This window comes from Coffea eugenioides, chromosome 11 (genome assembly GCF_003713205.1).
Source record: "Coffea eugenioides isolate CCC68of chromosome 11, Ceug_1.0, whole genome shotgun sequence".
NCBI lineage: Eukaryota > Viridiplantae > Streptophyta > Magnoliopsida > Gentianales > Rubiaceae > Coffea > Coffea eugenioides.
In genome coordinates this window covers 49,357,718-49,385,715 of record NC_040045.1, presented here as the reverse complement: position 1 = coordinate 49,385,715, position 27,998 = coordinate 49,357,718, and the positions used below count along the sequence as shown (strand labels likewise).

Below are 27,998 nucleotides of genomic sequence, written 5' to 3'. Positions count from 1 at the left end.
TAAATTGGGCCCTGATGCAGGAAGTCAAGGGCTAAATGTATGTAGCCTCTCATGGAATATATATTGGGCACTACTTTTAGATGGGCTTTAACGAATTTAACTCAAGGTAGGTGTTGCAGTGCGTATGGTTAATTCCTTAACAGTAACATTCAAAGCTGTAACTAGATCAGATGGGTTTTGAGCTACTGTTCTTGTGGAACAAGAAATCCACCCACAAAAGCCAGGTCTTTTTCTGACTTGTCTCGCTGAAACCCTGTTTCGTTCTTTGATCCATCTCCTTTTCCTCAGGCATCACCAACGGACAGACATATCTTCGGAACTTGATTTCAATATCATCTTTTATCAGACGGCAACATCAAGACTGCATCGGGCGGGTGGTGCAGAAGCTTTTCAATTCAAACTATAGTTTGCTGGCGAGAAGTTTTCACAACCTTATAGCAGCTTAGAAATTGGTTAGAGGTAACAAGAAGAATTACAGCTTAGAAATTTAGTCGGTTAGAGGTAATCAGAAGAATTACAGGGAAGGCATATTGAATTTTTTACTTTTACCGCCTCGAGGCTCTGTCGCCCTCCAGTCTCCGTGGATCTCCACGGCCTTAGCTGCCACGGGCAGCATTTTGAGCTTCGAAGTGTTAGCAAACATTAGGGATAGCTGTGAATTTACTTGGTGAAATGTGTCGATCATAGTTTGAGTATGAGCGGAGAAAGCTTTATTTTTCCCTTTCTCTATCAATTTTGCTCCATCAGCCAAGTGAAGTGACGGATGAGAACAGTTCTAGTGGTAACTAAGGCAAGATAGTACAAGAAAAGGGTACAAGAAAAGGGACGTTGATAGATTTGTAACGAGGATAAACTGGTTGGGGGAAATTAAAACTTTCTATTAAAATTTTGACATCTGTACTGTATTACTAGTTTGTAGATGAATTCGATTAAGAAGTATGACCCTTTTTTTTTGGCATTTATTGGTCAATTTGCAGGATTTTACTTGAAAAATCCATTTAGATTCAAATGGGTGATAGTCAGTACTCCTTTTCTCTCACCACCTTCAGGTACGAACTTGCTTGCCCTTTTCTGGAAAAATTTACGTTCCTAACTAAGCTTATACTATTTGTTTAAGCATGTTTGGTTTTTCCCTATGCAAGTTTCCTTACAGAGATTTTAATTTTTAACAGCCCATCTGGGAAGCTTGTTCAGATTGAACATGCCTTAACTGCAGTTGGGTCTGGTCAAACATCATTGGGGATTAAAGGTAATTCAGGACTTTTAATGTGCTTTTTAGTACTAGTCATCCGCGATGGTTTGGTTCAACGTGTGATACCAAGTTTTACAGATTACATGTATACTTGTTTGTCTTCATCATTTCTTAATATATAGTTAAACACTGCACCATTTAGTGACCTAAGTTTCTGATACGGTTCTCAGTTCATAAATATAATTACTCGCATGAGGAAAACTGTACATACAAGGCTTAGAGAGCACTGACCTTCATGAAATCAACTTGTGTAGTTTTGGTCTAACAATTTTGTATAGAAATATCAGTAGCGTTCTTTTTTGTTTAGCGTTCTTGTGAATTATATTTGTATTGCAAACAATATCTCCATGATGGGTAGTTTGTATCTCCTGGCTGGCTTATAAAGAACAAGTATAGTTGCACCTATTTCCTGTATCCTCTCACACGTCTATACTGGTCATGGCAGCTGCTAATGGTGTTGTTATTGCAACTGAGAAAAAATTACCATCCATCCTGGTCGACGAGACATCTGTAAGTTTTAAAGAGTATCTCTTAGGTTGTCCTGAATTTTACTTATGTTTTTTTCTCTTTATAATCCTTTTCGTAGGAAATCATGGGATGCGTGGACATAGCAACTATAATAGTACTAATGAATCTTGATATGTTCAAATCATAAGTTTTTACTAGAAATAAAGTCCACTTTTGATGCTGTGCAATTCTGTGATTTATTTGTGAAATGGTTATTTACTTTAGCTCAAGCATGTGGCATTGCATTTGGATAGGCAACATGTTTTGCTGTCAGAGTTGGTTACATAAGGTTCTGCTGGATTTTGTATTTTGTGGAGAAAGCTTTCTCTTGCTGTTTTCTTGTATGGTCATGTGTGGTTATTTGATTTTTGACACCCACACATATTCATTCTGTACGAACTATTGTACTTATACCACATGAACTTTTTTTTTAAAAAAATCCATGTCATATGTATGCATCTCATTTTCTCATATCAAAGCAATGTTACCCCTTATCCCAAATGTATTTCACTGAACTATTTCTGTTATTGTCTAGAGCCTTTTCATTTTTATTTTTCAACTTTAATTGTGTTCTTTTCAAGTTGTATTTTGCCTCAGAGTTTCTACTTGATTTTTTTTAGGTTGGAATTTGAATTCTTTATATTTTCTAAATTTCCAGATGCTTCTTCACTGAACAATGTCTGAACCCATTTTTGGATTTGGTTGCTTCAGGTACAAAAGATCCAGAATTTGACTCCAAATATTGGAGTTGTATACAGGTATATATTTTATTTATGTTTGTGCAATGCAGCATTTCATTCTTTTGAGGTTACTCTATTATATTCTTCTGGTTGTATAGATCAGATCCATATTCCTTTTGATTTGGTCAAACATTTTTTTCCCCATACCACGTGCATATCTTGTGAGTAGCATTTAGCTAGACTGCTAGTTACTCTATTGCAAAGCACAACAGTAGGGCGGCATACATGGAAATAGCTAAATACAGGGGATATAGGTGTTTCATATATGCCTTTTGGAATGCTTTACTTTTACCATTACCAGTATTTAGCCCCTTAAATGAATTTTGGTTGAGTTGGTTTTTGAGTTTTAGCTATGCTCTTATCAAAATGTAGACGGGCAATTGACTACTTGAAGAAAGTGTATTGAGTAGGTAGTCTTGTCAGCTTGTCCTATATTCATCTTAAAAGTTGATGGGTTACTTACTTGAAGCATTACTTGTTTTGTGAGCTAGCTTCTCTCCCTCTTTCAGTTTTTGCACCTGCACTTTGACACATATTCTTGTCTCTTTAATGACATTTCACATTCTCTAATATCTGCAGTGGTATGGGCCCTGATTTCCGAGTTCTAGTTCGGAAAAGTAGGAAGCAAGCCGAGCAATATCATCGGCTGTATAAAGTAAGTGATGTCCCTTTGCAGCAATGTTCAAACTTTTCTCTATCTGTTTTCTGAAACTGTGACGTGTTATGATTTGGTGGAATGGTGTAATATTAATTTTAGAAGTTCAGGATTAAACCCTCGGTAAACGGAATTCTGAGCATGATTGAGTTGCTTTTTTCTTCTCTAGAGGGAGTGGTACCATTTTGAGTTCTATTCTGGGAACATGATGTTATACAGCTTTTCTTTTGAGATTGCATTTTTAGCTAAGGGAGGTAGATTATTGATTTTTTAATTTACACTGATTTAATTATAATATTATGTATAAGGCATATACTTATTTCAAAAAAAAAAACTGGGAATGGCTATTCCAGGAGAAGCCAAGATTAGATTTGATTAAGATGTATTATATATGTAAAATTGGTAACTCTACCTTGGAAGTTGGTTAGCATCTCTTTCGTTAGTGCCTTGGATGTTGCATTCTTGAGAGTCAGAAGAGCTCGGTAGTGCTGCATTCATCATGGTTGGTTTGCAGTCCATCTGTAATCCTGTTTCAGGATGACTTAAATGATAGGCAGCTACTCATTACCAATTCAATATGTTGTGTACATTTCTGAAGTTAGAGTGATGAAAATGATTGGTTCTTATGCTCCAGTTGCAGCAATGCTGCTGAGATATCTTCATGCCTGAATGCAGCAAATTCACCTTCATTGCTTCTGGAATCTTGTGTTTCATTTAAGATAATAAAATGTTAGTGTTTGCTGCTTACCTTTTCTGCTTTTTGCTGTTGGTTGACAGGAACCAGTTCCTGTTACACAACTTGTCCGGGAAACTGCTACTGTCATGCAGGAATTTACTCAATCAGGGTAATGTGTTTATGCTGTTATCTAACTCAGTTTGTAATTGGTGGTTTCCAGCACTATTGTGTTGTTATTTCACAATAGTACTGCTGTTTCTTTTATATGTCTAACACTTGAAGTCTAACTTTTTTTTGGCAACTATATTTGCTTCACCTAGAAAAGGATTTGTATTGATTTCTGTATGTTGCAGAGTGGGCCAACTTATGGAGTGAGTACTTCTATATCACGGTTTCTAATGTTAAGACATGGCAACCTCCATAGTGGTGGAGCTAGAATAGTTTATATGGTTAAAATCTTAGTTTGACTTTTATGAGGGCAACCAAAGTTTCTTAATTTTCCATGTGAAAATATAGTTTTGTTCTGCCATAAAGGTTGCTGATAATGTTTGAAAAGTGAATCTTTGTGGAGCATGAAAAACATTTATTAAGAAGGTTTCTTTTCCTGAAAGTTGGCTTCTGGTTGCATACCACGGGATTCGTGGTGTCAGAGTTGTTTTCATCTCTGAAAACATTTTGCTGAGTCCCGTCTACAGGTGCTTACTGTCATTTTCACAATTTAATCAACCATGGAAGTTAGTACATTGGATTACTAAAGTAAAAACGAAAAAAGAAAAGAAGGCCTACTTCATTTCTCTGGTAAATATAGATAATCTTACTTGGGTAGACATTATTTGCAATATTAACATTTCTTTTTCCCAACTGTTGCTTGGTGGAAATATTTAGTAACATAATTTAGGATAGATACATAAAGCTGAATTACCAGCATGATTTTCCAGAGGTTCTCGGGAGCTGAATCTGTGGTTCTAATCTTTTCACTATACTTGCCTCATTTGGACCTTTGATATAGATTGTAAATGAGTACCATATTTTTTATCATTCTTATTTTCCCTATTTTTCTTGTAGTGGTGTAAGACCATTTGGTGTTTCACTCTTGGTTGCTGGATATGATGACAAGGGGCCACAACTTTATCAAGTATGTCATCAAATTTCTCCAGTTCTGGTGCTTAGATATTTTGTGGCTTGGCTTAGCTTAAATATGCTGTCACAAATTTTTTGTTTGCCTATCTAAGTGCCATGGGAGTTTTGATTATTCTTGATATCTCTTTTGCTTTTTGCTTGCGTAGGTGGATCCATCAGGTTCATACTTCTCATGGAAAGCTTCAGCTATGGGGAAGAATGTGTCTAATGCAAAAACGTTTCTCGAAAAGAGGTGAGTAGTTATCATTTCTGAATTCTAGAACCTCTATTTTATGGCTTATTTCATAGTGATAGTTCGGCTTCAACTTTCTGCTCATTTTAGTCTTTGTACTTTTGTAGATTTTATTAATGCATTATCTTTCTTATATCCACATTTTCTTTTCTGGTGAAGTGTGTTTTGAGTTGTAAAATTTCTTTCACATTCTAAAACTACTACCGTTCGAGATAACGTATTGAATGTTCTTGTAATCCTGATTAAGTGGACTGTCTCTGGGAAAACCCATTTTGTTTGTGGAATTCAGTTACTTTTCGAATGTTATTATTTTCTTTCTTCTTTATCTTTCTGACAAATCTTTCAGATGCAGTGGCAACTTTTAACTGCATTTTCTTTGAGAATGAACTGTGCAGTTCTTCTAATGCAATATAGAAGTGAAATGATTGTAAATTTTGCTTGTTTCTGATGCAGTTTTGATTGCTCACCTTTTGCTTATTGCAACTGGCAAGATGCAATTCTAAGATAACTAAGAATGTGTTTACTTTTTTGGATTAAGTTCGCCACTTAGCTGACTTAAGCCTCTTAAAGATCATTGAGTAGCGTTGATTGTTGAGGTGCTTTTATACAGTTTATTGCACCAATACTGCCGAAAGAACCAATATGACTATTTCATGCAGGTACACGGAGGATATGGAACTTGATGACGCTGTTCACACTGCTATTTTGACCCTCAAAGAGGGGTAAGTATCCACACTTGACCTCAAATCGTTTGTAATTGTTATTTGTTGATTTGAGAAGAGTTGATAACCACAAATAATTTGTTGAAAGTCTTGAAAGCTTGAGCGAGCATTTTTCAGGTTTTGACCTCCTATTGGCTTTGTGGCTGAAATTACTGATTCGCGTGTCTGCTCATGTTTGAGCTTATATTCAGTATCTTTCTTCCCTTGGTTAAACACTTACGTTTGTTAGTTGTCCTAAATAAACCTACTTTGCATGTGCTTCTCAGGTTTGAAGGACAAATTTCTGGCAAAAACATTGAGATTGGCATTATTGGCAATGACAGAAAATTTAGGCAAGTAACTGATGTTCTCTTTAACAAGCATGCGCATAATTAGGTGGATGATATTTGTTAGTTGATGACTTTTTCATTGAAAGTATCAATCTGCTTGTATTCTTGCAGGGTGCTTTCACCAGCTGAAGTTGATGATTACCTGCAGGAAGTAGAGTAGAGTTTCTTCTCTAGCGAGGAGATTGGAGATTTTTACATTTGTATCAGAAATAAAGCGTATTCAGTGATAGAAATTCTGGTGTTTTAACTATTTGGGCTATGATCGTTCTTCCCGGTGGTTCTATTCTTAAAACGTTGGAAGTGTTAATAACGTCTGCATCATTTACCTTGTGCAAACTTGCAGTGCCCTTGGACCCCATCTGTATCTCATAGTGCATTTGGTTATTTGGTCTTAAAATTATTCCGTTGGAGATGTTGACCTTTATGTTCCAGTCTTCTGCACGGGCTCTTTTGGGTGTTCGAACTATATGTACCTTTTCTTGTGATTGGACGCGTCCAGGCTATTTTAAGTTTAGTCTTGCCCATTGGTGGCGTGGTGGTTCGAACATGTGGCTTCCATTGTGATTGTGAGGGGATAGGCTGGTGGGCAGACATAAAGTGATCAAAATTTCAAATGATCAGCCGCCTGTTATGCTGTCCGTAGATTGATGTCGGTCGCGTCAGCTATTATTTGTAACCGCAGTGGGTTTTCATCATTAAACCTCTGCCAGAGAAAGTTGGATACTGCACCCAAAATCTATTTGTTAACGTCACGCCATGAAACGTTTGATATCCCAAACGGAGACAAATAATTTTGAAAAAGAAAATATTTTTATTTTATCATAGTTACGACATTAAAATGTTGAATTTGTATGACAGTTGTGATAGCCTTTTGATTGGAACAACACACACAACTTAAATTTACAATGGAATAGAAAAAGGGAAAAAAAATCCCATTGAGAATTTAGATTTTTTTTTTTTTTTTTTTGTCGAAACGATAGATGTCTTATAACCTAATCTAGCCTAATCTAAGGGGAAGGGGAGGGGGTTCGATGTGAGTACAGACTCCATCGATGAAGGTCAATTAAGACCGCCACAAATTGTGGCAAATTTGTGGGAGGCAGGGATTGAACCCCTGACATCCAGCATCACCTTTAATGGTGATGACCACTGGACCAAATGGCCAGTGGCATCATTGAGAAATTAGATAATATGTAGAAAACTACATCACAATTTAAGAATTCAGAGTACCTGCTCAGTATTGCGAAAACTACAGATAGCACTTTGCGTCCAGAAGAAAACATCTCCTCCCCAGAGAGACGCTTTGTGCAAATCATAGGGCAAAACTTGATGCGGCAGAACCAACAAGTTAATCCACTTCGTGCGAATCGTAAAGCTCGGCAGCCGAGAGCATCTCATGCGTAGCTCCGTACAGATACCTGAAGATAGCATCACAAGCAAAGACCACAGAGTATCCTCTTTGGTTGTGCTCCTACTAGAAAATCACGTTCGATACAATATTAAACTAACAATTACTGTCGACAATTTGGAATTCATAAACCAGAGGATACACAATAAATGACGAGACTCGTACCGCAGATCTGCCTAGTCTCGTCATTAGTCATCTACTCACTGTACAGCAAGAAATTATTTGAACAGAATTTTCACACCAAAATTTAGCATGCCAACCATCCATTGATGGACAGCATACATGCCGTTGCAACTACACATTAAATCACAAGAAGAATCATGCTTATGTTACATGGGATTCTAATTCTACAGCCCGACTATTGTAATTCGCCAGTCTATCTGGGAGATGAGTAAGGTAAGTTACCATATGGAAAATGCTTTAAAGAATCGTTATGGACAACGGGGCTTCTTCTAGCTCTGGCTGACAAGGATCTGTCAAAACTAGAGCTTCTTGGCACTCGACTATCTCCTGGACTCCGGGGTGAATAACCAGGTTCAAAGCCACCATACCTGTGAGAATAACTTGACCACGAGGGGCTACCAACCTCACAGCCAGGGGGAGGAGGCTCGTCATCTTCAAAGCTCCTTGACAACCTCTGCTCATGATAATGACCTCTGCTTCCAGAATCTGATGTCCGATTGGATCTGCTGTATGAACGATTTCTAGACATATTTAGATCTGAAGGCCCAGCTGCCCAGCGCATTTCATCTGCATTTTGTGGGATTGGTGCATTTACCCCTGGAAATTCAATGCTCATTTTTCTAGCTGGCTCAGGATGGCTTGAATCAAGAATCTCACCTTCCTCTGTATCTTCCCCATTTTCCTCATCACCAAAGATTGTGATACCCGATGGCTGGTCTTCATTGTCTGGATCTGAAAAACAATGTCAAGATGTCATCATACTGCTTAAGGCTATTCAAAGTTCAATTACTGACCAATAAAACCAACAAATGAAATGCAAAGCCTTTTTTTTTTTTCACTTCTATAGGCCACAGGATAAAGGCAACTAGGTTCAGAATATGGAGGAGAGATAAGAAAATCGTGTCAATAGGTATCAAAGATGACATGTCATCTATATAAATAATGAGATTCAGACCATCAAAAGCCGGGTTATCTTCCTACCAATCAAGAAATTGATTTAAAAAAAACAACTAAATAGGAGGACAAAACAGGGCAGAAAAATTGCATTGCTGTTTCTCAGTTATAAACTTGAAAAGCACGCAGTTTTATTGGAAGGAAAAAGTCTAATGAGAAATACGGAACACATTCTGAGTAAAACTTCAAAATGTGGAAGGGAAACACATGGCTACAAGTTAAAACTAAACAAAACAATTTTTTCTTTCATTCAAGACCTCTATGTAATAATGACAAGAAAATTTAAAAAATCAAAGACCTTGGAAATGCCTGATTACCTAGATAGCCAGGTGGGTATCCTATTTCTCGCATTCTGTTAAGCCACGGAGGTGGATCAAACTCCTACAGAAATTAGTCACAAAACACTTGATAAGCAATTTTAAACTTGCATGAAACCTAACACTGCAACTTAAAAGGCATCCCCCTAAAAAAAATAATAATAATTGCAGTTCAAGATCTGCAAAAAAGAATCCAATTCACCACAATTTAGTTCACATGAAGCATTCTTAAAAGCAGATGGGAAAATCCCAAAAGCTACCATACCCCAAGTCCTAATAGCTGGCGTGTTTCAGAATCAAGAGTGCCTGGTTTTAGTCCATCATACTTGCCACCAGGAGAATTCTGATAATATCGAGTTGGGTTGCGCGAACTGGGGTTTTGGTTACGCCTAGATTTATGTTGCTTTCGAGCATTGTTAACAGCAATATTATCACGAGGCTTGGGACAGTCCTTCAGTGCATGGTTGTATGAACCACAATTGAAACAACGGGAACCTTCCACTACTTCCAATACTCTGCCATGCAAAGGAGAACATGAGATTTTAAAAGGGAAATGGAAAGGGAAAAAGAAAAGCATGAGTGTATGGTTGAACAACATAATATCCATATGTGGGTAATCTGATGTTCATGGAAATGCAGACAACACATGGGACTAAATTGTACATATTCAATTTCGAATGAAAAATCCTTTACCCCAAGTTACTTGAACCATCCATTGCAGTTAAAGCTAATGAATATCCACGATCATAAACAGGAACTGAGTTTCCATCAAATGGAATGACTTCCTTGTTCTGTCTGCACCTAGTTTCATTCTCCATCCAAAAAGACTACATTGAAAACAGAATTTCTAAAATGAGTTGAAAGAACATAGTATTAAAGAAATTTGCCAAAGTGCATTTAACTCATCTAGACAATGGAAAATCCAAATCCAGATCACATTCTGCATTTATTCAGAGGAACATAATAAGAAGCTAAATTATTAATCCAGAAATAGTCTTACATTGTATTAGATTATCAAGACATGCAAGCGATCGCAATTTCTCAACACAAATCAGAAGATATGAATACACAGGAGACAACACTAAGTACAGTCCTATACTCCTACTCTATGTGGATTTTTTTCCCTTCTTTTTTGTTTGAGAAACTAGATAGAAAATTGCATAAGACTAGCATTTTAAACTGCACCAAGAACAGGAAACAGTGGAGAGTCCTAAACTAACTCTAATTAAACAAAGAGCAGTTGATTTCTATCTTTCACTAGCTAACATTCTGTAGATATTTTACTGAAAGTTAAAAAAACCAGCAAGCATTGTGATAAAATATGGCTTATAATTTAGCAATCCCTCGACTAATGAGCAGATTCACCCATCCAGGCCTTCTTTTGACCTGAGAACTATTATCAACTTTGACATTTATTAGATCATTGGTGTGCTAACAAGGTTCTTTTTAAGCTTGTTCAAAGATGTTGAGATACAGAATTTCTGTTGCTTACGCCCCCCCCTTCTCTCTCTTTATCAGCTCCGACAAACAGGCAGGCAGACGTTTATAACTTTTGGAATGCACAAGCGGAATGGCACAGGTAACTCATTTTGCATTAAGTAAAATAGATGAAGATCTTTAATTTAGTATCAACTGAAAACCAACAAAGGAACATGTCTAAAGGGAAAGCAAATATACCACTGCAGAATGCTTATCTACACCAACTTGAAGAGCCGGGAAATATGTATCTTCACCAGATTCTAGAACTTGGCTTGATTCCTGAGTTGATAGAGTAGCACTTTAGCACTTGGGATAGTATGTGCAAAAAGGCAAACAGATCTGTTATAGAAAAGAAAATTTGGTTCCAATACCAATCCAGTACAGTCAAGAATTGGACCCTAAGAGCAATGATCTAATGAACATTCTTATTAAGACAATCTTGAATGTTCCTTTTCCTTGTCGGAATGCAAACTATGTTAAAACAGTTAGCAGCCCCAACACTTCTTATTACATTACTTAGAGCTCACTATGTTCTGGCTATCAACATCAACAAAAATTTGTTTTATAGGCTCTACTAACTTTACTAGGGATAAAAGCATCTTGCCAATGGTAAAAAGCATTTCTTCTTGTTAAGGCAGGACATAACACTAAAGTAAGAACAATACATAATACTAAGCTAATCACAAAAAGAAAGACACAAGAACCATTAAGCAAACAGGAGGCTTAAAAATGAGCACACAAGCAAATAGCAACTAATATAATCTATTCAAGTTGAATGAAAGTTACTTTTGATGAAGAGCAATGCTGAGCGTGCCACTGTGACCACTGCTGTAATAGCTCCTCAAGCTTTCTTTTACTATCTCTGGATAAATTAAGAGAGATCCGCAATCAAGCAATGGAAGAATTGTTTTAGAAATAGTCAACCATATAGAATTTGAATAACAAAGTTCCATACCTTGTCAAGGACTTATAGGTGACCTGTACTGAAGGTTGCTGCTCGTCAACAGTAGCTCGGGATCTCTTAGCACCAGATAACACTGGAAGGAAAAATTAAGGGAAACAAAGCATTAGGAACCTATAGAATAAACTCATTGAAAGCTGGAAACTTGAGAGCTTATCAATACTAGAGGCAAAGTAGCATTGTCTTTTGGATCCAGAATTCAAGTCTTTTGCAGGTTAGATTCTTTGTTTGAGTTGAAAAGGAAAAATGATGACATGGGATAGAATCGCACCAATCTCATGACTACTAACAGCAAAACCATCTGTGTTGTGATTGTTGAGAAAGCTTTCATCTTTCAGAGCAAGACTACCATTACCAGCATGCCTTACAGGACTTAAGCAGGTTGCTGCTACAGTTTCAGTCAGTTCAAAACTAACTTCCAAGCTGGATGGGTTATCATGCATCGTTTTATCATTGTCAGTAGCCAGCAGAAGTTGATCATCTCCATCAGCGGTGTCACCTGAGTGCCCAAGGATCTCTCCAATTTCCTTAACTTCTTCAACCTCAAGCTTTCCAGATTGACAATCCACTTTACCAGGGTCACATCCGTAATCATTATCTTCACTTCCATCTCCAGGGCTATTAGCAGGAAGGCTGATAATATCCTCAGTCTCCATTATTAGAAACCGTTTTCTTGGGAATTCAAGTTAAAGCAGCAATTATGCTGCATCATTATACTCAACCAATTAGTTCACAACATCTTTGAGAAACATTTCAAGAAAATCTTGAATTAGAACCTCAAAATTAATTTTGAGAAAGACATAATCCAAGTATGCAGAAGTACATGCATATCAAAAACGATACTCAGCTGAATACTCAGCAAACGGACAGCCCAGGCCAAAGTAGAATCAGAAACCTAGATATAGTGGACTCATCAGAAAAGATTGTTTGAGTTAAAGCAGCAATTATGCTGCATCATTATACTCAACCAATTAGTTCACAACATCTTTGAGAAACATTTCAAGAAAATCTTGAATTAGAACCTCAAAATTAATTTTGAGAAAGACATAATCCAAGTATGCAGAAGTCCATGCATATCAAAAACGATACTCAGCTGAATACTCAGCAAACGGACAGCCCAGGCCAAACTAGAATCAGAAACCTAGATATAGTGGACTCATCAGAAAAGATTGTTTGAGTTACCAACTACACTAGCAAGAAGCTAGCAACAAAAAATTTGCAAGTTCTTCACACCAATTACACGTTGAGTTACCAAGGTTGACTACATTGACTAGCTCAAACATAGCTACTTTATCATCCTTTCTTGCTTAAGACAAAGAAAATCAAAGGTTGATGATATTGCAAAAAGAGTTTGACTTTGTGAATGCTTTGGTGTTTTAGATCAGATTTTGCAGGTCAGATAATAATGTGCCTGCTAGATGAAGTCCCCTTTCCATGCGCCCGTGGATAAGCACATGGAACAGTAATGTTGGGGAAAAAGGTTGTGGTACACATGTTTCACTCATCTTCTACAAAAATCAGCAACAAGCACCCATAAATTCCCAGTTTTAACAATACTAATATACTCATCAACAGACCAATAGATACAAAATAAGAGACAAAATCCTTTAGTGAGTAAGACATTAACAAACAAATCACCAACAGAAAACCCTAAAAACACAAATTAACATATCAATGATCAGAAATCAGATGCCAAACACTGAAAGCCGTAGTCCAGCAGCAAAAATTTACATAAATTCTTTATTAACACTAACAGATGGATTAGGGTTTCGTAATTGCATCGTTACTTTCGTAATTGGCTTCCAAATGTAGATCTAATGATTAAAAAAAAAAGAAGAAAAAGGGGAGCTGCAATTAGGTTTTTTACTTACCTGGGATAATGATGCAAAATTGGAGGTCCTCAAAAGTCCAAAATCGGTGAATTTTTTCCCTCCTAATAAATTGAGTTGGAAGAATTAAAGAATATAATCGAAAGAGAGAGACATTAATCGGTCTTCCTCCAGTCCAAGATTGAAGAGACTTGAAGGAGAGATCATTTTAGATTCCAAAAAACCAAAGCCTTTTAGATTTTTTTTAAAATTAATTTTGGGGTACGAACGCTTTTTGGATTCTGTATTCGAGTACTGGGCTGGGCTTCTGTTGGACGCAGCCCGTTCATCTTAGGAAAATCATGGTCGCAGACCCGTAGCTAAAAGCCCTACCTTAGCTTTTTCAGATTTTTAAGCATTAAATACAAGGAAAATATTATACAGTGGGGACTTGCAAATTCTGATTTATAATATAAAACTATCTAATTTCACCTTCCTTTTTTGTGTGTTTACCAGAACATAGCACTTGGATGTGAAATTTTTGTTGTGGATATTTATACAGGGGAAAATTTAGTCACGAGTGACTAGATTATAGGTGGACAAAGAACTAGTATAAGCCCTGTTTGATAATCTAATTCAACACTTAAATTTAATGAATTCAGATCCTAACATATTCAAATTGTTTGATAACCAAAAATTGAACATCTGAATTAATTAAGTAGTACTGAATTTTTTAAGTAAAATTTATTCTCAAAATTAAGTGATAAGCTATTCATTTATTACTGAAGTTGATATGTACTCAAATGTAATACTTAACAATTCAATAAATTAATGGATTCGGACTTCAGATTTCAGACTTCAGTTTTATCAAACACACCCTAAGTCACTCTTTTCTTTTCTTTTTTTTTTTTAATTTGGCTTTCATAACCTATTACTTCATTTCAAAGCCTATAGTAAGTTTCATTCATACAGTCTTTTTTTTTTTTTGGAACATACTGGTAAATACAGGATTTTAAGTAGGACAAACAGTTGAATATAATAACCACTTCAGTAAAATTATATATCTCTAACAAATTAACAATCAACAATCACGGTAAGCTGCATCTACTCTACGGTAAGTTGCACGGAAGAAGTGCTTTTAAGTCTCTTCCTAATCCATCACATCCAACAACTCTAGTAATAGTTGCTTCTCCTTGTGTTTAATCTAGTCAATTAGATATATGAGTTACCTTTTATTTTTTCTCCCCTTTCTTTCTGGATAACAAATTACTAGCATATTTCAAGAAATTCATTCTGGGTGGCAAAACCAGCCTTCTTGACCGACTTGTCCTCTGTTGATCATAATTGGAGTTTACGGTCTCTATAATGTATATCTGATGGAAAATCGGCAACAAACATTGAGAATGATCGTCTTGAGAACGTTAGTCAGACTACATTGGAGGTATCTTTGGTTCTAAGCCCAAAAAACTCCAGCTTCTTATCTAGTGAAGACAAGGCCCTCCTCCTTATGCTCATGCCACCAATCTGTGCAGTTTTGTTCTGTCCCTCGTCAGTTTTTCCATCTTCTTCTATTTCATTGAACGAACGTTCACTAAACACACGATCTGGAAATCCTCTTGAGCTTGAAGCTAAGATTGATGGACTTATCCGGTGATCCTTTTCATAAATCTCATTATCACTTGAACTCCGTACTTCAACAGGTGCTTTTCCCTTACCCTTGACTGTTGAATCTTTTTCTTCAGGCAAATCCTCGTCAGCCCCAAATTCTGACGAGGTATCAGTATCACTGAATGTGTGAAAGATGGTCACACTTTCTTTCGTTGCACCCTGGAAAGAATAGCTCCTTGCTTTCCCATTAGACAAAGGGAGGACAGGTTTTGGTTGCAAACCAGCTCCATCCCTTCCCAAACTATATGTTGTTGAGAGCTTCCTTTGTATGCCTTCCCTTTCTTTTACCAAAACGCTCAGCTGTTCCAGCACTTCATTGGGTACAGCTTCCTCTGCAGCTTTCTGCTCAAGTTCTGTAATACTCCTATCAAATGCTTTCTTCTGGAGCCTAAGAGAATGCTGGATTGAAAAGGCCCAAATATGTTACCGCAAAAAGCGAAAGTAGTGAAGGTGCAAGACATTTCTAAGTTTTCAATATTGTGCCAATGACAATAATTTTTCTAAAGGACAGTGGTGCTTTAGGTTGGATATTTGCCAACAAAAGTTGGGGAGTCTTTTTTGGTTAATATCTCTCATAATATGACTCAAGAAAGAGAGTAGTAATTTTAACCACTACTGCTACTTTAATCTTGCCTTGCGAGCAAAGAAAGGAATTCACTTACTCTCTTCTCCAGGAATTTTCCAAGACCTTGACTTTGAAGCTTCCTTTTCTTCCAAAATACGCAGCAATATCGTACCAGTGCTGCTAGTGTAACCATTATTGTAGTTTCAAGCAACAAAAGTAACATAATCGTCTTCTCATTGCCTGAGAAAAGGAAAACGCAGGCAGTTTAAGCTATTTGAATTGTCGATATCGCTAAAATATTCGGAAATCACCTGTATAGATGCTGATGTTCTTGGCACTAGCTTGTGAGCAGCTGGAGGCGAACTTCTGACCTGGAAAGGTAAAAATGAATTTCTAACCGTGACCAAGAACATCATTGAATGCAACTATCATCACATATTTGATATTTCCTCCAAGTTGTGAGAATAACAATTAATTGGTGCAGTGAGAGATCATTACGTGTGGTGCGACAGGGCAATGAGTTTCCAATACCTGCATCAAAACCAAAAAATAAATGTTCACATTTCAAATTGAGTTAGGTTATATGAGAACAAATGGTTACAAGCAAGAATTCCATAAAAAATTAGGGAACCAGTACTCGACTTCCAACTTCAAACTTGAGAATAGAGGGATAAACCTGACAATCTACTGATCTAAGGGAAAAATAGTAATAATTGGAAAATGGAGTGATTCTTTTTAAGATATCTTGAACTGATGTAACCTCTACGGTCTTAATTCAAAAGAAATAGTACATTCTTTTCACCGAGGAAATCTGTTGTTGCCATAATAGAGACTCAGATGTTTGGGAACCATGATTCCAAGGCTCAAAAGGCTTCATTCAACTTGTCTACTTTATTAAATAACTGGTTAGTTCCAAAAAGATCATCTCTCCACTCAATGCCCTTCTATAGTGCCAACAGAGTGCGGGTGTTTGAAGGAACCCAACTGAAAATATAATTCTGCAGTTTCAACTTTCAACCACCACATTTATAGACTGTGTCCCTAAAACTAATCAAAAAGAAAATCAATGATCAATAAAGCTCACTTGAAGCTGCAAAGAAATAGAGAATGATACTCTCATCCAGCTTGAATTGCTGCAAATCACTCTGAGAGAGCTTGTATGAAAATTGACCTGTGACAGCAATCAACAACAGATATAGCAATTAACATTAGAAGCTCAGCAAGTCAGAAAAAGAATCCCATCTCAAATTGAAAGGTGAATTACTGCAAAGAGAATGTATCCTGTTTACTAGGTCTAGATTCCAATGTTTAGGACCTGCTAGAAACAATTAACTTGAAATTAACCAACAAGTGTTAGGGTGAGAAGTCCCGTGCACAAACAAAAAGATTACCCGGAGGGTAGCTCTCGAACCAGTCAACGGCACCGGTAGCTGGAACAATTCTTGTAAACAGAACACTTTTTGGTTTCGAGGCTGAGATGAAATTATAATCTCCAATCGTGTGGCCAACTTTTCCCTCCATCTCTGTCTGAGACACATAAACTCCATACCCAGAGCAATCAATGATAGGACTAACTTGGATGATGAAACTTGGATTAGCCACTTCAGGAAATTTCTTAAGTGAGCCTGTTGGTGAAAATGAGTACAGGAATCCATCCAGTGAGCCGATGGATATCCAGCCTGTGAATTATAGAAGTAACAATAAGTAATTTTATCGGCATAGTGCTAAAAGTACTGCTAGCTGGTTCATATCTGCATCTTTAACACAGCAGAATACACAATGATGATATCACATCAGCATCTTCTAAGCGGTGATGAAGCAATCATTAGCAGTAACTTCAGATTTACTCCCTAACATGTGAACACCAACTGCATACTTCAAAAATAGCCTTCAAAAGCACTAGTTCCACCAGTATATCTTCAAACTTCTTGTTAATTGTTAAGTTCTCAAACTATAATTGAAATTCTTCTCACAAACTGTTTCAGAATGTGCTGTCAGCGCTTTTGAGAGGAAAACTGGAATCTATAGTACAATTTTTAGAGCCTGAATTGTAGTCTTTTAGCATTTAATTGCTACTAAGTTATATGCATGAAATTTACATTACCATTGGAATCAACAGCCGGTGCATAATCTTCTGAGCTTAGAGGCCCAGTGCTTCCCTGCCACAGAATACTTCCCGTGTAAACATCTAGTGCCAGCAGTAGAGCTCGATCAGGGAGAGTAACATACAAGAGGCCATTGTTTGCAGGGGTGACTGTAAATCTCGTGTCAAATGAACTAAGATCCTGGATCCATTTGAAATGAGGACTGCGTACTGATAATGCATACAGCTCTCCTTCAGTATTTGAGATCTGCAAGGTAACAACAGATTGGAGTAAAAATCTTGCGTACATTAAGCATCCACAATCCTTTGTCTTGTCCGAAAATCTAGTCAAATTTAATGTCATAAATTGAACAAAGGAAGAGGTTCAGTCAATATCTACTGAATGTAGTTATATTCAACCAATAACTAAAATAATTTGGAAGAGACATTTCCAGAGGAATTGTTTCCCTGGTCAGTGAAAACAGCAAGACATGTAAAACTATTCAGCCAAAGAATTAAAATCAGAGTCATGAGAGCACGATTACTTGGTTCTTCACGAGTAAAATTTGCCTTTTTACAGAGGTTTTGGACAAAAGCAAGCCTATCTTAAGTAATATAGCCGATGGATGATTAAGAAAGCTCATAAGGATCCCTGAATCTTACATATATATTAGCTTCACAATGATCAATCACGGGGTTAGATGAAAAGTAACAGTCTGAAATGTTTTTCCTACAACCTTGACGATATCCGTGTTGATAAAGTACAGGGCCAGCAGTCCAGAGCAGTTGTCCCTGCAATCTATATGCAAAAAGCCCCCTGTTTCTGACATTGATGATAACACATGAACTCGATACGCTTACAGCGAGGCCAATAATTTCCCCCGGTTCTGGGCCAAAGAACTCTTGTACAGTAGAATAAGGATCATTATTCAAAGGATTGATTTTTAGAACTCTGTTTTCTGCAACCAAATATATCTGCCAACAAAAGGGCGTCTAATATCAATACATAATGGACATACCCCAAAAAAAAAGGCCACATACACACATACACATCACGTTTGAAAGCAATGCAATGTGCCGGAGGAAGCTCATATTACACAAGTTCGAAAATTTGTAGGCACTTGAAGGCTGATATTCTGTCCATAACATGTAAAAAAGGAACAAAAGCAAAACAATTGAGTCGTATGTTGAGCAAAAAAACTTGCCTTTCTTGACCCACCGTGCTCTGGAGCTATATGCGAATTGCATGAGTAGTTGAGAGTTATTGTCCAAGCAATGGAACCATTTTTATGGAAAGAATAGAATGTTTTCTCCGAACAGGCATATACCCGCCCGTCATCCCCTATCAATGGTTTGGCAAGCCTGCGAGCAGGTTTCTTGAGGGGCTCTTGTGCTGGGGAAAATAAGAAAAGAAAATGTAAAACCAACAGTGCATTCGAGAAAAGTATCAAGCCAGTTTAAAGTCTGAACCTTCTCCATCACAACACTTCCTAAATGACGACATTATCATTAACGAGAATTCTGGAGGGATGAAGAGGAGGACCTGTGAATGATTGTGGCGAAACCGGGAATTTCTGAAATTGCTCATAGGACACAACGAAGGCAGATCCAATAGACACGACTACTAGCATCAGAGACAACTGAGCCTGCAAAGACATCCTCCACTTACAAAACACGCAATTTGGCAATTTGAAACAGAGGAGACGACCATGTATTGCTTTAACGGCCCCAACAGTGGCGGGAGAAAACTGCTACTTGGACCGTGTTTGCCATCGTATTTTTTTGAGCAACCCAACTTACTTTGAGTGTGTTTGGATAGTGTATAATTACTGTAGCATTTTTTATGATGTGATGTATCTGAAATAAAAAGATAATTGGGATATAAAAAGGTAAGTTGGAAAATGTGTTTATGATGCAAGCAAAATATTATTTGGAATAATATGGGTATCCAAACAAACCCCTTGTTATTCAACCCAACTTCCCCGACAAGTTATCAAGTTTGCCATTATTCAAACTAGATTTACTGCATTTGACGATTGCCATCATTTAAGCTAGATTTATTGCATTTGACCATTGGACATGCTACGATATTAACTTGTAGTAGTTTTTCCCTTCCAAATTTTTTTTTTTTTTAAAGATATTGGGCACGGTACTTGCTTTCCTCCTTTCTTTTAATTTTTCATTTTTTTCCCTTTTAGATTTTTTGAAAAAAGAACAAAATAAAAGACTAAACAAATAAATGACTTCACGTTCAGGAGGTAAAGTTATTGACACACACGTACAACAATTCTGCAAGTGTAAATCTCCATTATAAGGGCAGTCTTCTGAAGTTCATACAAGAATGAATGTATATATATTTCTCCTTCAGTTTCTGTTGGACGGTTCATACCGAATACCGCAATGTCAAGCCCAAAAAAACAAAAAAACAAAAAAGATATACTATAGATACAATTTAAAGAACGCAGATGCATAGTAGAATATCAGCGAATGATCAATACCTAGAAATGGACATTAACAAATGAAATCATTGATCATCGTCCTAGGCAGCCTTTTAAAATAAAGGCTTTGAATGGGAGCCAACTCCAACAGAAATTTGAGGAGGAAGCCACTTTCTTCTCAGTCACGCAGACATGAAGGTCTACTATATAATGCAGCTGGAAGGATTAAAAGGGGCTGACAATGCGCGCCAACTTCAACAAAATCTCAGGAACAAGCCGTCTCCTTGGACGTGCCGCAGCATCCTTAGCAAGAGCTTCTGTGTCATCGGCGTGTATAAAGGCAACCACATAGTCAAACAGTTCATCTTTACCACCTCTGAGAGGATCCTGTATGTTGAGACACACAATCAGGCTGCGATAGGAAATGCCATTTCACTACTGTAGAATTGTTTCATTATGCTAATTCCACTGTTCAGACGATATGACACAAAACAGTCGCACCATTTGAAGTAGTAAATGAACATATTGTTTTGTTTTAGACTCAAATCCTAATATTTTCTGAAAGCTAGCCTTTTTGATCTTCAAGCAACTTTAGTTTCACTTCAGCTTTTCTTATTTCTTTCTTCATGTCTTGTTAAGAACAATTTATGCTAAAGACGAACACTTCTCCAATACACCTTTGACATGTTGAACAGCAGAACAACATACACAAAAACATCCTCCTTTGCCACGTCAGCTAGCTTCTGTAAGTATGCAAATAAAAGCGCTAGTAGCTTCAGTTGAGATTAGCTAAAAACCAGTTTCTACTTATTGATGACTTTCATTTACTATTTCCATTCTTTTAACTTTCCTCCAAAATCACAACCTGAACCCTAGAATCATCCATAGCTTAATTTTCATTGATTGGTCAAATAAACCGAAAGGCTCCTATAACCAAAAAGCTGGAAAACATGCACAATTAAACAGAAGAAAATTCCACTCATGAATATGTTACACAAGTCCTTGCCCACTCATGATATAGATTCTATTCCATCCTGTCCACTTTTTGACTCCTATCATGATCTATAAATCACACTAACTAAATGAACATGAACAGATGATAAGATCAATCTCAGATATCACATACCTGGAGAAACAAATCGGTATGCGTTTTTCCATCGTATAAAATCAACTCAGCCTGAGCCCCAACTCTCTTAAGAGCATCTACAAATGCTTTACTGCAGAGGCAAACAAATTAATCCAGATACACTGAACTCAACTTATTAAGAACTGTTACTCCACTCTGGTTCAATATTCTTGGCTACATTATACTACTGCAAAAATTTCACATCAATGACAAGAATTAAAAAGATCAAGCAGCAGAACTTCTATGCAAGGTTTTTGGCACAAATTCCTTCAATGGGCACCCAAAAATCATGTTAACCGCCCCAAGTTCTATCAACACTAAATAATTAAGGGGGTAAGAGACTATAACTGGGCAGACCAAGAGCTCCTTTGAAGAGAGGATATTATTAAAAGAATTAGCATTATCACCAGTTGACTTGCACCAGAGGAAATATGTACTTCTAACACTCCTTTTCTAGAATGATTTATTTATTATTTCATCAATTAGTAAGCTGTTGCTTCAGAAGGATGTACATATCGTGTTTAAAAAACCAAAGACAGTTTACTGCTATTTAAAAAAGGTAACAAACCTTGCATCTGATGGTATGGAACTATCTGAAGTGCCATGAAAAAGGAATATCTGGGGCAGTATAGAGACTACATCTTTTGAGCTCAAGACCTGAACAAGAATTTCAGGTGAAAATTGTTTCAAGGATTGCTCCCCCTCCATTATACTGCAAATTTGAAAACACCAAATATCAACTTTACAGAGCAAGAGAGGTGATAACTAAAATATAAGTACTTTTACAACCATTTAAGACATATCACTTAAACAAACCTCAGAAAGATGGAGCGGTACAGGCCTCGAGAATGGAAATGATCAACTAAGTTGGGTAGATTGTACCTGTCAACACAATACCAAACATCATGCATACAATGATAACAGTAATGCCAACTAGCTAAAGGAGAAAAAGTGTACGTACATGTGTGTTAAAAAGATTTAAATTGTTTGTATTAGAGAGAGAGAGAGAGAGAGAGAGAGAGAAAAAAGTAACCAAAACAAGGATTTAGAAACCAAAATATGATATCAGCATCTACATTTATGGGGAAGTAGGGCGGCAGATGTTGTTTGACCCATAAATATGATGAATGATGCTTACCCCCCTGATAAGCCAAAATAAGCTTTTATCTGGGAGACAGACCATGCAACGTCCTCTCCTCTAGATTCTTTGAATGCCTGATCCATAAGAGCACATGCAGTTATATGTGCACCAGCTGATTGGCCCATTAGATAAATCCTGAACAGAAAGGTAATGCACATGAGATGTAAGATGAGAAAAAAGACATAGGCGACTAAAAGAACTCCATCTAAAAGAATTCATCTGTAATTGCAACCAAAGAAACTTATAAATAGACAAATAACCTGTTTGGATCACCCCCATAACCACTGATATTGTTGCAAACAAAAGCTATTCCTTGAGAAACATCTTTAACCATATCACTGATTGTCCCCTGAGGAAAATTTCTGCACGCAGGACAGAAATGTGATGAACATTAAGTAACAGTATTGTTTATAACTGCTATCGGCCTGAATTACAGATAAACCATAGAAACAGAACATAGGTATGTACGAATGATAAAGAAAGACACTAAAATAGAAGTTCATAAGAGGTATTGATATGTTTGAAAAACTATTAATTGGGAAGCATAAGTTGTGAGCCCAGAGGCACAATAATAGTAATGCAGAAAGTACACACCGGAAAATCAACCATAAATACTTGTCCAGTTCTTCAAATGCATAAAGATTTTGGTTCCTTAATGGATATAATTCTTGCATAAAAATATTTTAAACAATTAATTCAGGGGTAAAAGTATCTATCCTGCACTATGCATGAAGCTTCAGGTAAGTAAATTACCTATAATCCAGGGATGCAACAATGATGTCTCTTTCAGCTAATTGCTGCCCTAGGAGAGAACCCCATGCTTTGTATCTGCATGCATAAAATAAGGATAAAAATGCCTTCTTTTGGCCAATTAAAAATTATAGCTTTACCAATGAACAAACTATCAACATGTAGGGTATGCAAAGGGGCCCTTTTTTCTTTCACTTAGCCATCTTCAACATACAGGAAGATAAAGGTCGTGAACTCTGATAAGCCTCAATGAACCTTACTGATATTAAAAAAAAAAAAAGATAATAAAAGAATTAGGCCACTTGATCCGGTGACTAGATTTCATGAAGAATTGCCCTGATCGCTATACCTATCGCCAAGAAATGGTCCATCTGTGTGCATAGGCAGCTCTGATCTCAAGTCTCAATTATGGTAATTCTAAATTCCATATTTTCAGCCTTACGTAAATATAGAGGGCATAGATGTAATAGATATAAAAGAAAGAATATAGAAACTATAGAAGGTAGAGCTTGGCAGGGAATAAAGAAACAATATATACAAAGAGCAAAAGTTAGAGAATCCTTACTCACCCTATGATCCAGGCTCCACCAGTCACAAATATCACAACAGGTTTTTTGCAATCTTGTCTTGGAGGCAGATGTAGATCCAGCCTGTGAAATGTTGGCATCTTAATGGGCATGGTTTGATACTTTAGATCAGAAAATATAGCAAACAAGTTTGAACATGTGCATTATTACCTGTTTCTTGGTTGATCTCCATAAATGACACTTCGACGAACTTGGCTTGAAAAGTAATAATAAAATACAACTGCAAAGTAAGGACATAAGTTATACTTCTCTTAGTTCACAACTACGTCCCCTTATCTCAGATTGAACTGTGCACATCGTATTCATGGAACTATAAACACTTTCTATGCAATTCTGCTAGCAGAAGAAACATGTGGCCCCAGTCAATGAAGAGAAACACCATGGAGGTTCCAGATAACTCTTTTTGAGCTTAAATCATTCATTGAACAAGAAATAAAAGAGAAGAACCTTTCATGTGATGCAGTATACACCAAAATACATACATACATACCTACACACATATATATAGACGTGTGTATGAATATATATGTATATATGCATATATGTGTGTGTGTGCATGTATATTTTGGCCCGTACAATTTTTAACAGTCATCAATAGTTAACGATCTTATATATCTATAAAGAATTCAAAATTCATGTCATTTTTGAATTTTAAATTACTGATAAGCATAAGGGAGTGATGAATTTGCTCAAGCACTTTGCACCTGAAAACAGAAAAAGGAGACACGAGTGTGTCATAGGAAACAAGTGTCTGTGCGGGGTGCACTTCATGGTTACCTTGGAGAAATCCTGGCATGAGTAACATGGCATAAATCCCAAGAGCTATGAGTCTCATGATCCACCGGTAGCCCACCCTGTATAAAACATATGATCAGAAACAATATAGAAACCAGCATCAAATTTTATAGTATAGATTACCAGAAAATCATCTGGTTAAAACAGATATAGAGTTTTCAGGCCTGCAATATTCATATTAGAAATGATTTGAGAACACCAATGAACAAGTTGCTTTTCCAAAATGAAATACGCGTTTGCTTTCTCTGTGAAATAAATCCCAACACTATGTAAAATTATACAAGGGACCTCTCCAGTATGCAAACACCAATTTACCACCTCTTACATATATCCTGTACTATTTAGTTCGACTCAGTTGTGTCTAATATATATATATATATATATAACGTAAGTGGAATTAGTTTTTCAAATGCAAATACGAAATCTGCGACGCTCCCTATAGGCATGCATCTAGAACTTTACGATTTTGTTTAACCATATCAACTGATTTTTCTGGACAAGCGCTAAAAGTATTGAAGAAGTCATACACATTTCTTTCGATAGTTTAGTCCATTTTCAGCTACGTAACTTCGACACACTTTCTCCTCTATCATTGCGTTCCTCAATCAAATTGCATCCATCTATTTGGCATCTCGTCCTGCTTCAAACTACCAAGTGTTTCAGTTATCAATTACTGCTGATACAAACTCGTGAAAAGACTTGAATTGTTGCATAGGTGTACCAGAAATCCCAAAGTCCCCAATCTTACATCGCAAAAAAGCATCATCTTCTTAAACTCTCCAAATACGACAAAGCCTTCGAAAGCGTTCGCATCTAACACGATGACACATTTCGAAAATCGGCTGCTCTCGAACTACTATAAAAGACAAGTAGATTGGGGGAAAAAAGAAAAAAAAAATCAACAAGGGCTATGTTCTAGCTATCAGGAGAGGGAAAACGAGGAAGAATTGAGAAAGTGGATACTGGTCATACAATAGTCAGCCGGAGAAGCGGGTAAGCTTACCCGAGGTAAGAAAGAAGCTTGAAGCTGAGGGTGGTGAGCAGATAAGTCTCGGCGGCGGCGTGGCGCATTTCACGGCTAAAGGATTGTTGACGCGCTGGCGCTGACAAGGGCTTCTTTATGGGTCTCCGCCTGGGGTGGAGGTGGTCGAGGGTAGAAGAGGTGGAACCAGTAGGAGAACACAGGGGCTCAATCTCCATTTGCTTTATAGCATCGCAAGACTTGCTTGAGGGAAGACTGGCAGAGGTGGTGGCCATGATCCTGATCCTGGGCGACTATATTATACTACTACTATAATTCGGGGTTGCAGAACGTGATCCTTGTTCTTTTTTCTTGTGTCTGTGGATCTGTGATATTAATAGGAAAATTACTAGTTTATAAAGGAAGAGTCGCTTCGCTTGCACGAGTTGCCTTTTCTCTGGCGTCAGACAGAGAAGCAGAGAGAGTTGCTTGGAGTAAACAACGCAGGGCAGAATGTTATGTGGGGACTCGGAGCACTCACAAGTGTTTCTGCAGCGGCGTCAGGATCAAGCAATCAAATTATCATTCATTCACGTAATAAATAATGCCGCCCAGCGGGGAGGGGGGGGGGGATTGCTGTGCTGTCTGCATTTGTTTTCGCAGGTTTCTTTGTCCGATGGATGGTGCCTGCTTTTGACAAGAATACAACTGCTCTGCTGCTAACTACGCTCCTCCTCCTTGGCGACTACTCGACGTAGAAGAAGAGGGGTAAAAAAGAAAAGAAAAGAAAGGAAAGGAAAAGGAAGAGAAAAAGGGTAAAAGGACGCGTTTTGCAGAGGTTGAGTTGAGACTGGCAATGGTCCAATTGAATTTGAAGGTAGTGCAGCCCCTCACGCCATCCCCTCGTGCTATTATTATTGCTTTTCTCATTCACACTACTCTCTGGATTGAGGATTATTTGCCAAAATTTATTTGCTTACATCATTATTACAATTTTCAACACACCTTTTTACATTCCCAATTACCTTTTTATCTCACATACATCACATCACAAAAAGTGCTACAGTAAAAATATCTCAAATAATTTACAATCCAAACAGAGCCTCTGTTTACTACAAATACACAAATCCCCCACCACCACTGCTGCTCGACATCGTACGTAATTGTTCAATTCAAACAGTTTCACCTATTTATCTTACGTGTATGTATTAAATTAAATTGAAATCAATACAGCACATTTTTTATAAAAATTTGAAAAAATAACAGGACCATCTATATCTATATCTATATATCGGGCATGTATTAGAGAACAGATTTTTTATGAGTAGCCTCCATAAACTTCACAAATTTGAATCCCTTTTTATTACAATTTTTGATTTATTTTAATTCAATAATCTGTATCACTTCTCCTTTTGTCGTCTTAAATGACGTGTACATTTTATCATACTTCAAATTATTGCTAGACAAATTTTAGATTTTAATTGTGTTACAATTCTTTTTTTTTTACTTTTTTTCAATTCACCCTTTCTTTTAATTTTTTTTATTTCAATAATGTCACCACCGTATATATAATATAGGTATTCACACTAGTTACTAGAAAAGCACGAAGAGTATAATAAGGGGTCGGTAAAACCCCAAGCGACGCCTTTCGTGGAAGCAAGCAGAAGTTACGCTTGGGATTCACCCATCACCATCTCAGTGATAACATAGAAGTTAACACTTTAACAGATGCAATGTTAACATAGAAGTTAGAGATTTCAGTAATAACCTGTACCTCGCTCTTCAAGACAGGCATGCACGATTCATGTTTCGTTGTGATGCTTCTTATCTTAGAGATTTAAAAACAAAGGTATACATTATTTATATGTATATTTTTTTACACAATATTATTTACAAACTGTCTAAAACAAAAGATAATTTTGAACTATGTATGCTTTTAATTGTCAGAAAAGTGGAGGTGCATTGTTCGACCAACACATTAATTCATGCAAAAATCGTGCATTCTCATTTATAGTGCGAACTCCACAAAAAACAACAGAATTAATTAAATCTCCAATACTGGCGTTCGTACTCAGAGTTGACTGGTGTGAAGAATGTTTACACCTTCGTAGAAGATTATCAAATCAAAGGCAAAATGTCTGTAAGTATTTCATTTACTTATCAAATTAAATATTCAATTATATTTAATTGGACCCTTATGTCGCTCAATTTATGATATAGATTTCTATTTTTTTTTCAGGATCCAACCTTCATCGAAATGATCGTTTATAAATAATGGAAATGTTTTTATCATATATTGAACTATTGTTACAAAGTTTCATTTTTTTAAAATATACTTTCATGTGTCCGTGATTATAATATTTTACTATTTTTAAATTCTTCCATAGATTGTAATTTTTTTTTAATAATGTAGGCACCGTGCGTAGCACGGGTATTCACATTAATTACTAGAAAAGCACGAAGAGTATAATAAGGGGTCGGTAAAACCCCACGCGGCGCCTTTCGTGGAAGCAAGCAGAAG

The 27,998-nt window shown here is 36.9% G+C and overlaps 4 protein-coding genes across 6 annotated transcripts; 1 reads left to right on the top strand and 3 right to left on the bottom strand.

Moving 5' to 3' along the window:
* The first annotated feature begins 134 nt into the window (after positions 1-134).
* On the top strand, positions 135-6,677 carry LOC113751145 (proteasome subunit alpha type-2-A). Of its 2 annotated transcripts, XM_027295027.1 has the most exons (13): positions 135-224; positions 289-459; positions 978-1,049; positions 1,173-1,249; positions 1,698-1,762; positions 2,471-2,517; positions 3,079-3,154; positions 3,932-3,999; positions 4,896-4,965; positions 5,117-5,202; positions 5,862-5,924; positions 6,191-6,256; positions 6,365-6,677. In XM_027295027.1, the coding sequence occupies exons 3-13, from the start codon at positions 1,009-1,011 to the stop codon at positions 6,411-6,413; spliced, it is 708 nt and encodes a 235-aa protein (XP_027150828.1). In that variant the 5' UTR covers positions 135-224; positions 289-459; positions 978-1,008; the 3' UTR covers positions 6,414-6,677. The 2 variants fall into 2 exon arrangements, with proteins under 2 accessions (XP_027150828.1, XP_027150827.1); XM_027295026.1 differs by having other exon boundaries at positions 141-459.
* A 1,048-nt stretch (positions 6,678-7,725) lies between these two features.
* LOC113751144 lies at positions 7,726-13,637 on the bottom strand. 2 transcript variants are annotated; one of them, XM_027295025.1, is made up of 10 exons: positions 13,427-13,637; positions 11,827-12,258; positions 11,550-11,631; positions 11,381-11,456; positions 10,793-10,873; positions 9,809-9,942; positions 9,381-9,630; positions 9,116-9,179; positions 8,502-8,576; positions 7,726-8,411 (listed from the first exon to the last, which is right to left on the bottom strand). In XM_027295025.1, the coding sequence occupies exons 2-10, from the start codon at positions 12,209-12,211 to the stop codon at positions 8,038-8,040; spliced, it is 1,521 nt and encodes a 506-aa protein (XP_027150826.1). In that variant the 5' UTR covers positions 12,212-12,258; positions 13,427-13,637; the 3' UTR covers positions 7,726-8,037. The 2 variants fall into 2 exon arrangements, with proteins under 2 accessions (XP_027150826.1, XP_027150825.1); XM_027295024.1 differs by having other exon boundaries at positions 7,726-8,576; positions 13,427-13,636.
* An 829-nt stretch (positions 13,638-14,466) lies between these two features.
* LOC113752814 (protein GAMETE EXPRESSED 3) lies at positions 14,467-19,337 on the bottom strand. Its single transcript, XM_027296869.1, has 10 exons — positions 19,223-19,337; positions 18,885-19,072; positions 18,343-18,654; positions 17,701-17,947; positions 16,988-17,275; positions 16,681-16,767; positions 16,095-16,127; positions 15,908-15,967; positions 15,694-15,836; positions 14,467-15,430 (listed from the first exon to the last, which is right to left on the bottom strand). The coding sequence occupies exons 1-10, from the start codon at positions 19,335-19,337 to the stop codon at positions 14,789-14,791; spliced, it is 2,115 nt and encodes a 704-aa protein (XP_027152670.1). The 3' UTR covers positions 14,467-14,788.
* Positions 19,338-19,958: 621 nt separating this feature from the next.
* On the bottom strand, positions 19,959-26,342 carry LOC113754451 (probable isoprenylcysteine alpha-carbonyl methylesterase ICMEL2). Its single transcript, XM_027298867.1, has 11 exons — positions 25,520-26,342; positions 24,499-24,575; positions 23,872-23,941; positions 23,704-23,784; positions 23,138-23,212; positions 22,645-22,746; positions 22,382-22,519; positions 22,060-22,125; positions 21,812-21,955; positions 21,244-21,334; positions 19,959-20,504 (listed from the first exon to the last, which is right to left on the bottom strand). Exons 1-11 carry the CDS (start codon positions 25,771-25,773, stop codon positions 20,343-20,345), a joined length of 1,260 nt encoding a protein of 419 aa, XP_027154668.1. The 5' UTR covers positions 25,774-26,342; the 3' UTR covers positions 19,959-20,342.
* Between the last annotated feature and the right edge of the window lie 1,656 nt (positions 26,343-27,998).

Bases quoted from the DNA above. Each gene is read 5' to 3' on its own strand.
- LOC113752814 (XM_027296869.1), bottom strand. From the start codon at position 19,337: ATGTCTTTGCAGGCTCAGTTGTCTCTGATGCTAGTAGTCGTGTCTATT. The intron at 16,768-16,987 runs GTAATCTTTTTG...TTGCTGTCACAG, and splicing joins GTTCGAGAGCTACCCTCCGG to GTCAATTTTCATACAAGCTC. The intron at 15,968-16,094 runs GTAATGATCTCT...TTACCTTTCCAG, and splicing joins ATTGCCCTGTCGCACCACAC to GTCAGAAGTTCGCCTCCAGC.
- LOC113751145 (XM_027295027.1), top strand. From the start codon at position 1,009: ATGGGTGATAGTCAGTACTCCTTTTCTCTCACCACCTTCAG. The intron at 1,763-2,470 runs GTAAGTTTTAAA...TGGTTGCTTCAG, and splicing joins TCCTGGTCGACGAGACATCT to GTACAAAAGATCCAGAATTT. The intron at 4,000-4,895 runs GTAATGTGTTTA...TTTTTCTTGTAG, and splicing joins CAGGAATTTACTCAATCAGG to TGGTGTAAGACCATTTGGTG.
- LOC113754451 (XM_027298867.1), bottom strand. From the start codon at position 25,773: ATGGCCACCACCTCTGCCAGTCTTCCCTCAAGCAAGTCTTGCGATGCT. The intron at 23,213-23,703 runs GTGAGTAAGGAT...TTATGCATGCAG, and splicing joins GGTGGAGCCTGGATCATAGG to ATACAAAGCATGGGGTTCTC. The intron at 20,505-21,243 runs GTATGTGATATC...CTCAACATACAG, and splicing joins ATACCGATTTGTTTCTCCAG to GATCCTCTCAGAGGTGGTAA.
- LOC113751144 (XM_027295024.1), bottom strand. From the start codon at position 12,211: ATGGAGACTGAGGATATTATCAGCCTTCCTGCTAATAGCCCTGGAGAT. The intron at 11,457-11,549 runs GTATGGAACTTT...TAATTTATCCAG, and splicing joins ACCTATAAGTCCTTGACAAG to AGATAGTAAAAGAAAGCTTG. The intron at 9,180-9,380 runs GTATGGTAGCTT...TAATTTCTGTAG, and splicing joins GCCAGCTATTAGGACTTGGG to GAGTTTGATCCACCTCCGTG.